At 47.1% G+C, this 15,188-nt stretch overlaps 1 protein-coding gene across 1 annotated transcript; it reads right to left on the bottom strand.

The window, feature by feature from the left end:
- Positions 1-3,274: 3,274 nt before the first annotated feature.
- Positions 3,275-4,789, bottom strand: LOC139047080 (TNF receptor-associated factor 4-like). Its single transcript, XM_070521030.1, has one exon. It carries the CDS (start codon positions 4,787-4,789, stop codon positions 3,275-3,277), a length of 1,515 nt encoding a protein of 504 aa, XP_070377131.1.
- Between the last annotated feature and the right edge of the window lie 10,399 nt (positions 4,790-15,188).

Raw genomic sequence — 15,188 nt, forward strand, 5'->3', positions numbered from 1 at the left:
TGTCACGTGGCTCATACTCCATTTTATCACGGACCGAAAGGAAATCAACTCCTGGGGGGGCATGACGTTCCACAGCCAGCCTTCGCAAGGCAACTCTCCTTGAAGAAATCTTTGCTTTTTCAACCCCACCAAGTCTGCCGAACACGTGACCCTGGCCGTCGGACTCGGCCCAGTACGTTCGGTTCGCGGTAGGTTTTAATCGACGAGCATTTGTTGGGGCGTCTTCCCAGCCCCTCCGTGCACATTTTCTCTCGATATTTTGGCACAACTTAAGCCGTTTATATTGTAACGCATACAGTTCTGTTATAGTTTTGTTTTCTTTGTGACGCGCGAGTGAGGCGGCCGCTAGTTGGTCTTGCACGCGTTGTCTTTTCGCGTTTTCAGCGCTGTACTCAAGTAAGGCACTCAGTGGAACTAGCGGGGCGGTGGAAAACACTAAAACTTACTGGTACACGATCGCTTGTTAGGCCGACTCTCTTGGTTTCAACAGTATAGCGAAATGATGCCTCCTGGACTTTTTCTTCCTTCATGCGCTCCGCACATAACAGGAAGATAGTTTGTCACATAGACATGAGAAAAAAAAGAAGATATAAGTACAATGCCACGAAGTTAAGGCTTATACTTTGATGCCGCAAAATATGGCGTAAATATTACTTGGAAGGTGTCGCAAATGTAGGCCTATTTAGCATCGTACGAGTCGAACGACACCTTTCGGCTATCAGCAGCGACAGCGCACCGACTTCGCTGGTGACCGAAAATTAGTAAGCCGTATACTGGAAGCACAAAGGCGCATAACTTTACGTCAGCCTTCACACAAAATTTTAGTTAAAATATGTGCAGCAGAGTCAGCGATGACACTCTATCGAAGTATATTTTGTACAGAAAAAAGGGGGGGGGGGTTGTGAGAAAATACGTTGCGTTATAGATTTAAGGTCACATCCGATAGCGCATATTTCACGCACTATTTGCCCATTACTTAGATATGACTTTGAAGTAGGTGGCTTGGTATTTTTTCCCGCGCACGGGCATGGTGATAGTTTGTAAAGGTGAGCGTCCATGACGCGCATGAAAGATTGGTAGTAAGCAGGTGTGTATGTGTGTCAATGTGTGCATGTGTGTCTGTTAAAGCATGCGAAAATGCCTTAAAAGAGCAGCCACACGAAGCATGCGCATAGACTATGCGTGGGAGCCAGTGATCAAGCCTGTTCGGGTGAGGCCGATCCTATATTCTGCCGACGAGCTGTAATGTCTGTTATTCTGAATTTTGCGGTTTTACGTGCCAGATCCCGGATTTGATTATGAGGCATGCCGTAGTGGGGGACTACGTATTAATTTTGACCACCAGGGAATCTTTAACGTGCCCACAATGCACGGGAAACCGGAGTTTTTCGTACTTCGCCCATATATCGAAAAGCAGCCGCCGTGGCCGGGATTCGATCTCGCAACCTAACAGCGGAACACTATAGCCTCTAAGTCACCGCGGTGGGTTCTGATATACTATTAGTCACATTGCGCGACTAGATGAAACAGCGTGACAGAGCGGCGGGCTAGCCAGAGTGAGTGGCAAACCTTCGGGATGTCTAGCTCCCGTGCGACCACCTTCTGCGGCGTGGAGCCAGGACTTGCACACTTCCTGGGAAAATGAAGTGATGTTGGTTCACGTAAAACCATTATAGTAAATTATTTAGGGCTCTCAGAATCGAAAGAACTTCAAGAGCTGCCGTATCGTTTACTAACTGGAACTACTAGACTTAAACAATAAATCGCAATTAAATTCTGCAGCATACAAGACGAGCGTCTCCCAAATGTAGCCCGGGCAGTCCAATAACAGCATGAACATGAAATGGCGACATCATGAACTAATTAGGAAAGAAAAAGGAAGCCTTTACCTAGGGATACCGATTGTTATGCTACACATGTCCAGGAATATTGACCACTGCCCCTTCGGCAATGTGTCGAAGTTCGCCTCAGTACACCAGCGTTAGTGAATGGGCAGCATTTTGCAAAGCTGTATTACAGAACGTCTGCCGAATTACAAATTTGGTTCTTAACGTCGGAAGGGAACTTCTTTAATTTTGATTCCAAACACATTTACGGCACTTAGCGCTGCGCTATTGCGGTGTTTTGGCGAGGCAGGACCAAACCACTGCTATAATGCAGCACTAAGTGGTCAGGACCACTTGGCGTCCTGACTAGTTTTGGTCGGGACAAAAACACTGCTATACCGCAGCACTAAGCGGGTGCTAAGTGGCGTAAATGGCCAGGCTATCAAAAGGAAGTCGCCTAGCCACGTTGTCATGTGAAACTTGTTCTTTCGAAATATATATTTTTTAAATGCTGCTCTTTAAACCTTGGTGCATTGCGGCGAAGTTAAACAGATTGCCGAAGGAGCTGTGCTCAAAATTCCTGGGTACGCAAATTACAATGTCACGACTACTTAAGCGTTCTTGCTTCAGAGAACTCATTTGATAACTCCGAGTTTTCTTATTATGGAGATTGTTCTGATCAATCAGCTTCTGTTGCTTTAGCTCGACCGCAGAGAGTCTATGCACACGGCGCTTCCAGCTCAGACATCTTGCTCAAATAAAGTGCATGCTCAGAGACGCTACGAACAAGATGTGCAGTTACCAGTGTAATTTATATGTTCGCGGAACGATTTATTTGTCTGGTGGGGTTTATTTTTGCAAGGCAACACAGGGGCTTTAAGACACGTGACCACGCAAACGTTGGTTTTGTAAGCCGTCGCCATCGCCATACGATAGCTGCGTCCAGGCATCGAACCCGCGTCCTCGTGCTAATTAGCCGAACGCCTTAACGACTGAACCACCGAAACAAATTATAACGAAGTGTACTTTTTGTAGACATTGCGCGTTCGTATGCAAGAGTGCGTTTTACTCCCTTGTATAGATGGAATCTCGTTTTTGCGCCTGTTCTTTCTTTATGGGCACCTTGATGCATACTGCAAGTCCTATACACGTCAACAACTCAACTTGGTACGGTAAGTTCACGATCATGTTGGGTCGTAACCACACACCACTGTGCTGCAGGAGCCGCGTTCGACTTACGGCTGCTCGAGGTCTGAGAGTGGCGCGCATTCCTGTATTTGAGCTCTGGAGAATTTTCCGATAGACCAGCTGGATGTCCTGTTCCTCTGGCCGAGCGCAGCAGACAGGAGAAACTGTCAGCGAAAACTCACGAGCAGAAGTAAACACGGGGGACGTAGTCGCAGTTGCATTAACTTTACATAAGCGTTTTTTTTAAGTCGTGCTTTCAGCTACTCGACGATGAAGCGGATTCTACATGCGTTCTTGTAGACGAAGCCCCCTTCCACCATCTGTTGCGCCGCCACGCACTGTTCAACACCGATCGCGAAGTTCTCCGCCGCCTTGGGACGTTCGATGCGAAGTCTGGTCGCTCGCGGTAATTTCTCGACGTTCACGTGGTCTTCAAGCGTGAACAAGATGTCCCGCTGCTCGTACCTGGCGTGCATCAACACAAATGAGCACTTGCGTCGGAAAGGCCACTCGAGCGATTCGTCGTCGGGGCCCTTCTGAATCTTGACGTAGAGCGCCAGGAAGCGGGCCGGGTAGTTGAGGAACTTGAACTTGCCCTCAAGTCTCAGCCGGTAACCACGCTCGCCCACCGTCAGCACCTCGCTCTTGAACTCCGGCCACGGCGGGTTGCGGTACTTCCTGAATGGCCGGATGTCCCACTCGTACGTCAGTAGGGGCTGCTTGATTGGCTCGGACGGTGCTTCGCTTAGGGCAAAAATTGACTTTGTATTCAAGCTTACCGGCTCAGGGTTGCTGTCGGTTGTTTCGCACCCGGAAGCCGAGGAGTGATACGCCGAGTCAGGCACCCAGCTGTGAAGGGAATCTTCACTTTTTCGAGAAGAGGCCATCTGCTCGAAGAATGGCCATTCGTCTGTCGGGTTAGTCTGCGTCGAGTCTGTCTTCGTCACGAGTAGCAGCGCAGAGTTCAAGTCTGCAGCGGTGACAACATTGTTAACAGCAGGCCCCAAAGTCCTGGGAACGAAGGTTGTTAGGGCGTCGTCATTACGCGTTGAGAACACCACTGGTTCCAAGTTCATTTTGATCTGGTTCATCTGAGTCGTGTCTGACGTTGTTTCGACATGTCTCGAAGAGGCTGCCCCGCCTCCAACTCGAAGCACGTCGCTGACGTCACTGCTCCCCTGTGTCCTGTTCTCGACCGCACTCACTTTCCTCGTAGTGCGGTTGATGAAGTTGGTAATGTTATTACGGGCCGCAGACAGGCACTTGTCTGCGTCATCGTCAAAGGCAGTGTCCGAGAGGAATGCGTTTTCCGAGGTCAGGATACCGACACCGCATCCCTCGCGGAGATGAACCAACACATTCACCCTGGCAACGGGCTTTGCGCAGCAGCCGCAGTAGACTACGTGGTAGTCACACTCGCGGTAATAGTGCTCCATCATTTCGGACATGCGGCCGACATAGGTGCATCCGAATGCCCTGTTGAGACAGTAGGACTTGCGCGAGCCTACGTACCCTTCGGACGCGGAGTCCCAGCTTACGCTTACGTTTCGGAACTCCTTGTCGTCGAACGGGCAGACGGCAACAGGCGAGTTGCGCATCAGCTCGTTCATGCAGGCAGTGCAGAAGACGTGGCGGCAGCCTAGGCTGAAGGCAACGTCGGGAATGACGCTGCAGACGCTGCATACGCGCTGGTTGGGCATCGGGTTGAGGAAGTCGATGCGCTTCCTGTCCGCCTTAGGCGAGAAGCCAACGCAGGTGTATCGATGGGCCGCCATTGCGCCAACTGCTGCGTGTTTCGCAGCTCTGACTTGTGTGAAAGCGAGCAAAGAAACATACAGTTTCGGCTATCGCTGTCCGATATATGGGCTACAGAAGTGGGTCTAGATTAAGGTCGTAACCGAGGAGACGACGATAACACGGCGCTGCGAATGTGTCGGCTGTCTCAACGCGTCGTAAGGAGATAAAATTGCATCGATGACGCAGTTCTCGCGTAAAGCTCGGGCATGTTTGTTTGCGCTGCCCGCAAATCGTGTTTTTTTTCGCACGCGCTAAGTGGCGTATATGGAACGACACAAAAGCAGAAAAGCGCTGAAAGCGTCTGGGGCGCGTGTGATAGGCCTGCAAGGCATGTCGCTACTGGCCATACGGAAGGGCAACTATATAGCGTAATAGAGTGTTCTTGCGAAGGCTGCCCAAATTAAAAGAAGACAGCGCATTCATGCTAAGAATGATACTAAAGTGAAAAATGATTATCGAGAACGGCGGATGTCGGGAAACAGTTTACGAGTTCTAATTTTCGCACGGATTGCTTAATTAGACAACATATTAAATTTTTAGGGCAATTACGTGGCTACTAACAAAAGAAAGTTTTGTAGCTACTGATGAGGTCATTTCACATAACCTTTTCACATAGCGCGAAAAGTCCTTTTCATAGCTGCTTCATCACGAGGAAGTTAATTCTGCTTTCTTCGCGGGACAAACGAACCGCATAGATGACTCATTTGAGAAGGACGTTTCCTGTATAGAGGAAACGTTAGCTGTTGACGTGTTCTGACTTCTCTTGGTCTGCGCTATAGGAAAGAAGAACCATCATTCTTTTTAATTTACGCGTGGTTATCGTGGCTGGTGGCGTGCCCTCGATTTCACTGTGACGTCGGCACTGCAGAACATTGGTCATCATAATCATGGGCAAGCTAGACGTTGACTAGCTGGTCACACAAAAGGCGCGATCGTCACTTTGTGGGGAGTGGCTGGCTTACGCGAAAGAAATAAGAGAAAAACAAATTAGTTTATCTAAAAAGAATGACTTGACACGATGTGCCTTGAACGAAAACTTTAAACAAGGATGTCTGTGCAATATATACACATACATGAATAAGACATGAATAAGAGGCAGAGTTTTAGCCGAATGTATACTAATAGTAACCATAAAGAGTGTGCAAATAGGAATAGAGCGTATAATGGGCAACAAAGCAATGCACATCTGACACCAATGAGGAGACAAAAAAAGATAAAAGAATTGCCAAGCTTTCACATGCACAGTGCTCTGAAAATAAACGAAACCAAGGGCAACAGTGCCGCAATTTCTAAATCAGCAGTGCGAGATATTCATTAAAACTCTAATTGCCGCAAGGGTAACAAGATTAAGGGTACCCATAAAATTCTTCTATAGAGGCTGATTGAAGGACTGGAGCAAGGTTTGGGTACGGGCTAGTTGGTATTCCATGGTATCAATCGTCACTTACAGCGCATACATAGACGAGGGACAAAAATGTGTCCCTTCACCCTTCAGCGCTTGTCTTCGTCGTCCTTTTTGGTTTTCGTCTATGTATGTGCTGTAAGTGACGATTGATACCATGAAGGACTGGGGCGGGTAGGAAACTGAAATAATTCAGGAACATTTTTCGGCGTTCGAATTGTTATTTATGGGCACTTCTTAAGGCGCGAGAAGTGTAGCTTTAAGTGAAGATCAGTGTTTAAATTAAATCAGTTATGATGAAATTGATAGAAAAATTTTAGTGTCGCGGTTCTTCTACGTTCAGCAAGCTTATGAAGTTGAAGATCATTCAACGTATTATTGACCGAATCTGTGTGTCTCTATCTCGATAGCATGAATCTGGCCGCTCTCCTCTGGACTGTTTGAATCTTGTCTATAAAACAGTCCTGGTACACATTCTAAATAGCGCTCGCATACTCCAACGAGGGAGGCAAAATGGTTAGATATGCGGTTAACCTCGCCTTCAGAGTAGCAAGCTTCAACTTCTTTCTGAGAAGACATAATTAACCCTCAGCTTTTGAGCAAATGTCCTTAACGTGTGTTTTGCAGTTTAAGTCATAAGATAACGTTGCGCCAAGGTATTTAAAAGAGTTGACTTGTGCGAAAGGATGTCCCTCAATATCATAGTAATGTGCGAACATGTTTTTAGTTCTCTTAGTGAGCCGCATGTACAATTTCTTCTTGAGTTTAATTTTGATTTTGTTCGCGCACCAAGCCGCGTCAACATGCAGCCTAGAATTTTGTGCGATTTGGGTCTGGCAGCCTATCAGATCTGAATAAATTAAACAATCATTCGCAAATCAAGGTACGGTAATAATAGGAAGAATTGTGCCTGACAAATCATTTATGCAGCACAATAGCAGAACCGGACCCAAAATGGAACCGTGAGCGACACCTGAAGTTAGCGTCAGAACAGTTGGTTCTCCGTAATTCACTTCCACGAATTGCGTTCTGTTGGGCTGGTGCATTTTTATCCATCGAACAATTTTGAGGTTAACTCTCAAATTTAAAGTTTTACGATCAGTCCTCCATAAGCAACAAGGTCGCGTGCCTTAGACATGTCAAGGCAAACTGCGTCGATTTATCCTCTTTTGTTGAAAGATTTCGCAAAGTCATGAAGTGTTTCTCGGAGCTGAGTAACCGTCCACAGTTTCCGTCCATCAACATGCTGTTTGGGAAAACGAAGATTAGAACCATGACGGTAATGAAATAAGCTTTTTTGTATATGTTCAGAAATCTAACAAATACATGTAACGGAAATTCGTCTGTAGGTTTCAATTTTGTGTTTATACCCAAATTTGAAAACAAGTACGACTCGAGCAATAAGCCAGTCATATCCTAATTTCTGTTGCTCAAGTGACGCATTAAAAATTACCAATAAGTACTTTGTGACCCATTCTGCCTACCGGCGTAACAATGTATTCGGAATAAAATCTGGGACACCAGATTTTTTCACGTCGATGTCAAGAAGAAATGATTCCCTACTGAAATAGTAAGCATCCCGCATACCTAATCTACGTTTTTGTATTTTCCCTGCATTTTAGATTATTATTAGTAACACATTGATTATCGCTAAAGAATACAATCAGTACTCGCTATTCTGTGTTTGCTCCTTTATCGTGTTCACTTCTTAATCCCTTCTCAATAGCTGGTGTCCTATTGTTGGCAATTACTACGAAGTAATTACGACTGTACAAAGAGAAAAGAAAAACGGCTGGGAGAGCATATAAGTAACGTTTACAATCGCTTTGCAGAATTAGAAAGTATGCGCCACAATAGCGTGAGTGAGTGAAATAACTTTATTAGGTCCAGAGAAGACGCAGGGGGAACCCCGCGCCACCCGGCTAGTCCCACTTAGGGACCGCCAAGCCGAGCTTGACGGCCCGATCGCGGGCACTCTGGACGGCCAGGGTTTGGTCACTGAGTTCGGGGCTGCCCAAGAGCGCAGCCCACCTATCCTCGCTGAAGGGGGAGCCGATGGCTTCGCACTCCCACAACACATGGTCCAATGTTGCCCTTAGTTCACAAGCAGGGCAGTGCGCACTGTGATATCTTTCAGGGTATATGGCATGAAGAACCGCGAGGTTAGGGTACGCACGGGCTTGTAAAAGTCGAAGGGTAACCGCCTGCGCCCTGCATAAGGCGGGGTGCGGGAGGAGGAATACCCGTCTTGACAGATAGTAGTGTGTCGTGATTTCATTATACGTAAGCAAGGGTTCCCCGCGGGGCAGGGGGACTGCTGAGGCGACGCGGTCAGTGAGTCCTCGCGCGGCCTCGTGTGCGCCCTCGTTAGGGTTAGAGGGAGAACCCTCAATCGACCCCAAGTGAGCGGGAAACCAAATAAGAGAATGCGGAGAGATACTTTTGGTGCTTTTGAGAATGCGGAGGGCCTGGGGGGAGACCATACCAGTTTGGTAGGCCTTAATGGCTGCCTTGGAATCACTATATATTGCCTCTCTGCGACCATCGAGCACAGCCGGCGCAATTGCAACCTGTTCGGCTACCACGGGCCTCGAAGTGCGTACCGTAGCGCAGGAAATGAGCCTTGAATTGGAGTCTACAATGGAGACGGCGAATGCCTCTTGTTGGACATATGCCGCGGCATCCACGAAGCTTGCCTCAATGTGGTTATTACGGACACGCTTGAGTAGAGCTGTACCCCTGGCTCGACGTCTGCCGACGTTGTTGGCGGGGTGCATATTGCGGGGAAGGGGCGCGATGTGCAGTTGAGACCTGATATCGCTGGGAATCCGCACGGCGTCAGGGCACTGGTCGACAGGATTGAGGCCCATGTCGTCGAGTATCTTGCGGCCCGTCGAGGTGCCGGATAGCCTAAGCAGCTGTGAGTGCTCTTGTGCCTCGATAATCTCTTCGAGCGTGTTGTGGACTCCGAGCTTCAACAGGTTTTCGGTGTGGGTGCTTGCAGGTAAGCCGAGGGCAAGCTTAAAGACATTTCTGATGAGTGCATTGAGCTTGTTCCTCTCTGCAACATGCCAATTATGCATGCCCGCCGAGTATGAAAGGTGGCAGAGAACAAAAGCATGTATAATGCGGACGAGATTGTCTTCCTTGATTCCCCGGTGCCTGTTGGCGATCCTCCGAATGAGGCCGAGAGCATTCTCCGTCTTGGCTGCGATCTTTCTGAGTGCGGTTCCATCGGAACCGTTAGACTCGATATACATCCCCAATATATATATATATATATATATATATATATATATATATATATATATATATATATATATATATACCTACTGAACAATTTAGTAAAGTCCTTTTTGTATTTTATTTTTTCGGCCATTGCAAAATTTCATGTGGCGGTAGTATTTGGATCTACGTGCGCCAGTTCTCTTCGCTTGCTCTTGAATGCAGGCGAAATTACGGTTATTATATCGCTACCTGAGTTTTCGCACTGATTTGTGTTGCCCAGAACTTTTTGCCTGTCGAGAATTTTCAGTGCATCAGCACCTGAGCGGCACAAGCTTGTTTCCATGGATACGTACGCCCACTTCTCTTCGTTCACATAAACATGTATGCCGTGTTATCGACTGCAAAGCGCGGGTGCAAAGTAATGGGAAAACGTTGCCAACACATACGTACGTTTGAGGATATGTAACAGATACCATATGCGCGGCCAACTAATACCGGATTAGAGGGCTTGAAAGCATGCATTTAAATATACGATCTGTGAATCTATATTTTAGTAGAGTGCTAGTTCTCCGGCTTTGTGCAAGTATCCATAATGCGTCGAGTTTGCGTGTTCAAAAAATGTTGAAGATAAAAGCTGTCATACAGCTTGTAGAGTTTTTGTTGCAATAGAATACATATGCTCACATAAAAAATACGAAATCTTGTCTGTTTCGGGGAGAACACCACATCCACTCTACTATTGAGGGTGAAACGCCCGCATAACGCCCACAATAAAGTGCGGTATGCAGTGCCTCCACCCAACTCTCACCCCGAACTCGCTCAGGAAAACTTTGTCTTTAATTTATATAAATTTGAGATTGAATCGCCTTCAAACTATTCAAATAAAACAGTTGGGAATCGATGTAAGCGAACGTTATTATGCTGTTCGCTTTGATTAACGAAAATAACGGTGATGTTGACGGGAAATGTACGCATTCTTCAGCGTTTTGTCCAATACAAGAGTATTGATTTCAAGTTAAACATGGTCTTCTGTGTATCACGGCTGTTCCTCTGCGTAGTACGCAGAACACAAAGATAAACGGGTTTGCTTGAGGCTTTGTTGTACGCCATGGGTAACGATTTCTTAGAGGGTTGAGCTCTATCGCTGCCTCGCATGGCACTTGACATCGTGGCAGAAGAGTTAAACAGAAATTGAAATATGGGGATGCTTGGGCAAATAACCACGATCGAATTATGGGGCATGCCATAGTGGCGGACTCGGCATTAAATGTTACACCCTGTTATTCTTCAACGTGCAACCTAAGAGGAGTTTCGTTTTTGTATTTCACTGCCGTTAACATGTGACTTCCAACGTCGGGATTGAACCCGCAACCTTGAGCAATGGCATAGCCACCGTGCCACCGCTGGAGGCAGGAAATTGTTGATTTGACATGCGACCGCTTCCGTAGTCTCACATAGAATCTAAAGCGGTTTAATGCGGCTTTCCGTCTACACGTCCAGCGTCAGTAGTCTGCGTGACAAACTTGCGGGGTGTTCATTTTTCACCGGTAGCAGAAGCGTACCATACCGCACATTCAGTTTGCCGCAACCGCTGTTTTCCGGCCTTCTCACGTAATCTTGTCCCTCTCGTGCCCTCTCCCACTGCCTGGGAGCTGTGGGCGTAGCAAGGCTTATTCACTCGTATCGCGACTGCGTTAGTTCTATTCTTCTCGCCCCTTACAGAAGTCATTCTCCCTCTTGATTCTAGCCATTCCCGGCCACATCTCCCCCGCCCCCACCCCGCCCCTCTCTGCAGTTCTTTATACACCCCCTCCGGACTTGAATGAATGAATGAATGAATGAATGTTGATTTTTACAGGAAAATAGAGCGAATCTCTCTCAAAGAGGCTGAGAAAACGCTACGAATCTCTAAGTGTCAGTCCCCTTCCCCGACCCGTTCCCAGTGCACAAAACGCCCAAGCACACAGGATAAGTATGGCACATGAAGTGGATACACAAAGTGGCACGCTAGTATGAAGATGCACGCTGCAGTTCTGGCAATTCATTTGAGGGGGGTCACGCGTGATTACAACAGTCAAGAGGCTTACGCAGCGACACACAGGGAGCTCAAAAGAGCATCGTGCACACGCTACGCGATGGAACGGTCCATACGACTTTCTCGCTTCGAATTTCTTTTCTGTCACTTTCCTGCCTTGTATATAAACGCTCTGACCCTATCCTCAAAGCTTTGTGCAAGGATGTGCAGTGGTGGCGTCAGGAAAGCCGGAATGGCAAAAAAGTTTCGCTTAATTAAATTAGTTACATTGTCTCACGGCCGAAATCTCACAGAGGATCTTTCGGCACAGAAGACCTATACTTAATGCTCTCTACGCCACTGTGCCGTTGGACCATTAGTGTAACAGAAGGGGCACCAAGAGAAGGGAAGCGCGGTAGAGGACGGCAGAAGACTAGATGGAGTGACGAAATTAGGAAATTTGCGCGTGCTATTTGGAATCGGTTGGCGCAGGACAGGGGTAATTGGAGATCGCAGGGAGAGGCCTTCGTCCTGCAGTGAACATGAATAGGCTGATGATGATGATGACGACGCCACTTAAGCATGTGGATGCTTCTCTGCAACAACGAGTGGCCTGATAATCAAATCGTAGTTTCGCCATAAAGAAACCTAAATATATTAACAAATTGGTACACGTGTCGCTATACATCAAATTGCGGGAAAATCTCTAAAGTAAGGCAGTGTGAAAACATAAGTTATTCAAAGAAATGGTGGAATCTACAACTGTGTGCTGATCACAGAGATAATGAAGCCAAAAACAATGAGTTAAAGCTGTGCAGGAGGAACGTAAGACTACTAAATTCTTTTTCTACCCTACGTTATGGACCGCGCCGTGTTGGAGAATCCAAGATCAGTTTGATCTGAAGTCCTGCTCCTTCATTGGGTTTGGCGAATTGGCGGCCAAAAAAATTTGCCAAGACGCATCTCGTGATGAATGTCGATGTTAATGCTATAAGCATGGAAGAAATAGCACGCCGTTCTGACGCCACTGAAGCGTGTCATGCACGAGGCGTGTACGCAGCCAGAATGCATTCTGGCGCTTCCCCTCTGGACAGCCTCTGCCAACTCGTGGCACTACCACGAATGGCGCGTGTGGTGCATGCATTACTACACATCCAGACGAGATGGTCCTAATAGATCTGACGCAGGTGAGATTAGGCCCAAGAAGGGAGAAATTACAAAGGATTTTTCGTTATTGAAGAAATACACAAAAATGGTAATGCATATCAAGACACTCAAGATGGCGACAAGGAGTTTTATTGTAGAGCGGCACACTGCCAGTCACTTCAGCTCGCACGAAAGAGTTTCATTGAATAGTAATACAGAGTCAGCAATCCAAGACGTTCTAAAATTGGTTCCTTCAAGGGCGCACACACTCTTGACAAGTTCAGAGTTACCCTACGTGGAGTCAGAGAGCATCAGTGTAGATAGAAGATACTGAGCGACCCAAGATGATGACCCGGTTGGTTTCGACCGCTCTTCTCTCCTTCCAGCAGCCTGGGAGACGTTGGCGGGAAAATGGTTACTAAACAACTCTGTCTGACATTCTCCTGAAACTGCGTGGAGTAGCTCATGGATGCTAAGTACCTTCATGTGGTGGCTACAGCATCTCGCAATAGAAACAATATATCCGCTCAAATTAACATACATTTGATGGTTAAACTAAGTACATGTAAAACAGAGGCGGAAAGCTGACATAGATGCCAACATAATTTTGTTGTCTTAGTCCTAGTTAGTTAAAACGATGTAAGGTTAAGAGTATAAAACGCTTGGTATAGCATTGGAGGCAGTGAGTTGATCGATCCCTGATGGGTAGCTTGTGGCATCTATGGCGCACCACATAACATTTGAGCTCAATTTACCGCCGGCGTTAGGGGGCGTCCAGGTTGTTCTCCGGGTATTGCGAAATGGATTGCAGACGCATATCGTAAATGTCTCGCTGCTGTGGCGCTGCTTGAGGTAGCGAAGCCTTGCATGGACAAACCGACTGGTTGTCTACGTTTGATAACAAGTGTAATGAACCACAAGACTCGATTTGCTCGAAGGAAGAGCCATAGTTCAAGGACAGGGTTGTGACTTAGCAATCTGCTAGGCTACCGTGTGTACTAACAGAAAGCTATGGTGCAACAAGCCCTCTACCAGGAGAGTCACAGTGTGAATATTGCGGGGGCGAAATTCACCGGTTGGGTAAGAAGACATCTACGGCGGCAATAGGATGCTTAAATCACTGCGGAAACAATAGTAAGGAAAGTGCTATAATTTCGGCTAATATTTGAAAGTGTTTTGCTATTTTTGAAAAACTACCGGTTGCTTATTACGATCCTTCTACTTTCGCTGCAATTTTCAGAGAAGCAAACTTTACTTCAACGGGTAATCGCAACATAACTCAATTCAAGATGAAGTATCTAACGTTTTAAATAATTACTTCACGGCAACTGTTGGAATTTACAAGCGGTGGCCGTTGACTTTCCATAGTGTATCTATTTGGAATAGATTTACAGAATGACGCCAGTTGGAAGATATACGCCATCAAGCTTGCCGTAAAAATGCACTTGTTCCAGTTACCTTTCTTGAAAAAAAAGAGCCCTTGTATGCGTGAAATCACAAAAACAACTCCACGTGTTCACGCATTTCTTTCCACACGTTAGGAATTGGTGTTACGCGTATAACAATATTTATAAGATGTATATATAAATAGAAAGCTTTCACAGAGACGCGAGAGAGCCCAACCGGGCTGTGTCGACTTTTCGCCTTCTTGAAAATCATCAAAGAGCAGCTCGCCCATTCGTGCGGTGAGCATCGGCTTCGGCGTAACCAATCAAATGAAAGCAGCGACCGACGAAAGGAAACACGGAGGGAAGCGGGGGATGAACGACGCCAGAAAGAAAGCGGAGCAGGAGGGTGCAGTGGATCCATGAGGCGCTAGGAAACGGCGAGGGCCTGACGAAAGGGTCAAACGAAAAAGCGTAGTGCAGCGACGATGTCTACCAGATGGCGCCAATGTAGCGCGCCTGGTCTGTGAGGTCTGTCGCGGTGACTTCTGTGAATCGCGCCTCTACGCAACACACGCGCTGCATTTGGCGATGTGCCCTGAAATATCGCATTAGTGTGCATCGTAAGCGTCGATGAAAGTTTTCGTTGGCGATACCCCGCGCAAAGTCATCCCGGTGTGTGAGACGGGACCATGAGGAAGAGTGTGATAACGTTCTAGCCGTGCGACGTGAATGACGTCCCTTGAAGTTAGGCCAGATGACATTGGACGTGGCAATAACCCCTGTAGGGGAAAAAGAGGTCGTCCGAGCGCTATACTCGGTTGGAAAGGGACATCACGAGCGTAAGGGAACCAGGTGAAAAGTTTAAATTATGGTAACCCTTGTTCTTAGCATGCTCTTGATTCTTTGGGGGACGCCAAGAATGGGCAAGCCGTCTTGCGTGGTCATCATGAGAAATGGCATCGCGGGCTCAAGGCACTAGCAAAAAAGCGGAAGTGTCCAATGCGTATAGAGGCTTCCGACCGATAAACAGGTAAAACGGCGAAAAAGCGGCAATTTCTTGGCGTGAAAAATTGTAAGCGAACATGAAGTAGGGTAGTGCAATGTCTCAGTCACGGTGGTAGGACGAAACGAATGTAGGTCAGGTGCAGTCGCTCAGTCAGGAAATTGGACTGAGGATGGTACCACGTAGTGAGGATGTG

This window comes from Dermacentor albipictus, chromosome 6 (assembly GCF_038994185.2).
Source record: "Dermacentor albipictus isolate Rhodes 1998 colony chromosome 6, USDA_Dalb.pri_finalv2, whole genome shotgun sequence".
In the NCBI taxonomy this organism is placed as follows: Eukaryota; Metazoa; Arthropoda; class Arachnida; order Ixodida; family Ixodidae; genus Dermacentor; species Dermacentor albipictus.